The sequence below is a fragment of the Phytophthora infestans genome, genomic scaffold (assembly GCF_000142945.1).
Source record: "Phytophthora infestans T30-4 supercont1.759 genomic scaffold, whole genome shotgun sequence".
In the NCBI taxonomy this organism is placed as follows: domain Eukaryota; phylum Oomycota; class Peronosporomycetes; order Peronosporales; family Peronosporaceae; genus Phytophthora; species Phytophthora infestans.
This window is the reverse complement of record NW_003307427.1, coordinates 3345-5218: the sequence shown is the minus strand read 5'-3', so window position 1 is coordinate 5218 and position 1874 is coordinate 3345. Positions and strand designations below refer to the sequence as shown.

Genomic DNA, 1874 nt, shown 5'->3' with positions numbered 1-1874 from the left:
CAGGCCTCGTGCTTCTCAAGCCAGGGCATGCCCAGGATCATATCATAATGAGAACAGTGAACTGTTCGAGGCTGTCAAAGTCTTCAAACTTGACGGCCAGATCCACTTGGACGTTGGGGACAGTGACGACCTTCCCGTCGGCCAGTCGCACTGACACCGTCCCGTTGCCCTTGCTTTCTCTCAAAGCATCGGACAGCTTGTTGCTGTTGCGAGCAACCGTCTGGCGGCGTGCAAAATTCTTCGACGCCCCAGAATCGATCAAGATTCTAAAGGGATGATCGTATCCCCGTACACATCCGTGTACTACAAGCAACCCACCGCTGCTCTTCGCCGATTCGAGAGTGCAAAGACTCTCAGGGGCTAAGTCCCCGTGGTGCGCGCCACCCGCGCACCCATCACGAAGACTTAGTTCTTCCCCAGTAGGGCGCCCCGCCCCTACTTGGCCGTGCGCCAGTACATTGAGCAGGATATGGGTGGCGTGGGTCCCAAGCTCGTGGGTTTGCTGGCTCACGGCGACCCGGCCCGCCAAGAAGTACGCCGAGTGGACGGGCAAGGCCTGTGCACGCGACGGCATCCGCTACGAGCTGCGCGAAGTGCCCAAGGACGAGCTGCTGGAGGCTTTGGAGAAGGCCAACAAAGACTCGGGTGTGCACGGTATTCTCGTGTACTACCCGTGCTTCGGCGCCTTCCCGAGCTTCTTCGGTGGCACCATGGACGATTTTTTGCGCGACAGCATCAGCATTAAGAAGGACGTGAAAAGACTGTGCCAATTCTACCGTGGCAACTTGTACCGTAACATCCGCTACGTAGACGACGAGAAGACGCAAAAGTGCGTGCTGCCTTGCACACCTTTGGCAATTGTCAAGATCCTCGAACACCTTGGCGTTTACGACAAGACCAAGCCTACTGGCAACCACTTGTCAGGTGTTAACATCACGGCTATTAACCGTAGTGACATTGTCGGCCGCCAATTGGCTGCTATGCTTGCGAATGACGGCGCTGACGTGTACAGCGCCGACATTGACTCGCTGTACCTATTCCGTCGCGGTAAGCTCATCCCGAGCGAAGAGACGCAGGAGACGGCGTGTAAGAAGTCTCGTGTCATCATTACTGGCGTCCCCGTTAAGAGCTACAAGCTGCCGCTTGAGTGGGTCAGCGAAAACACGGTCATCATCAACGTCGCGTCCTTCAAGAACCTGGACGAGGCGGACTGCTTGATTAAAGGGCCGTCCATAACCTCCCCGCGGTGGGGTTTAAGATTCCCCGTGGAACCCCTTTTTTAAAAACCACAACCTGGGGGGTTTTTTTGAGGAAAATATCTCCCCGCGGAAAAACCTAAGAAAAGTTTTTGGGCCCCTTAGAGAGTGGGGGGGGGAGGGTTGAGGATAGAGAGAACACCTCGCTCACCGCTAAAATGCATAAATCTTACCCGATAAGGGAAATTTACAGCGTGTGCAGTACCGTAATACGCTAACTCCATCCAATTACAGTTAATAGCGCCTATGCTGACTAGTGATGGTTTCGAGTAATTTCGAAAATATTTAAAACGATTTACTTGTGCAGTATTAATTGCGAAATTGCTCAAAATAGATCAAAACAACCCTAGGTCGACCGCGCATCAGAATGTTAATCACGCTGCATTCTGCTTTGGCATCTCTCTCTCGAGGGCTTCATGGCTTCCTGGATAAGAGTGCACCCGTGCCCAGTCTGCAGCCTCCTTCTGAGCGGCGTGATGATTGACGTAGATGTACGCTAGCATATCTACCTTCTCTGTCGTCAGCTTGTTGCGCTTCTTGGAATGAATAAAATCCATGATGCTCTATGCACGCTCGCTTGCCGCCGAGGACGTCGGTATTGCAAATACGAGCTTGGCG

General features: G+C 53.4%; 1 protein-coding gene across 1 annotated transcript; it reads left to right on the top strand.

The window, feature by feature from the left end:
• Window positions 1–710: 710 nt before the first annotated feature.
• On the top strand, window positions 711–1147 carry PITG_21979 (tetrahydrofolate dehydrogenase; the record flags this gene model as incomplete). Its single annotated transcript, XM_002999291.1, has 2 exons — window positions 711–1086; window positions 1137–1147. The coding sequence occupies 2 exons, from the start codon at window positions 711–713 to the stop codon at window positions 1145–1147; spliced, it is 387 nt and encodes a 128-aa protein (XP_002999337.1).
• Window positions 1148–1874: the final 727 nt, after the last annotated feature.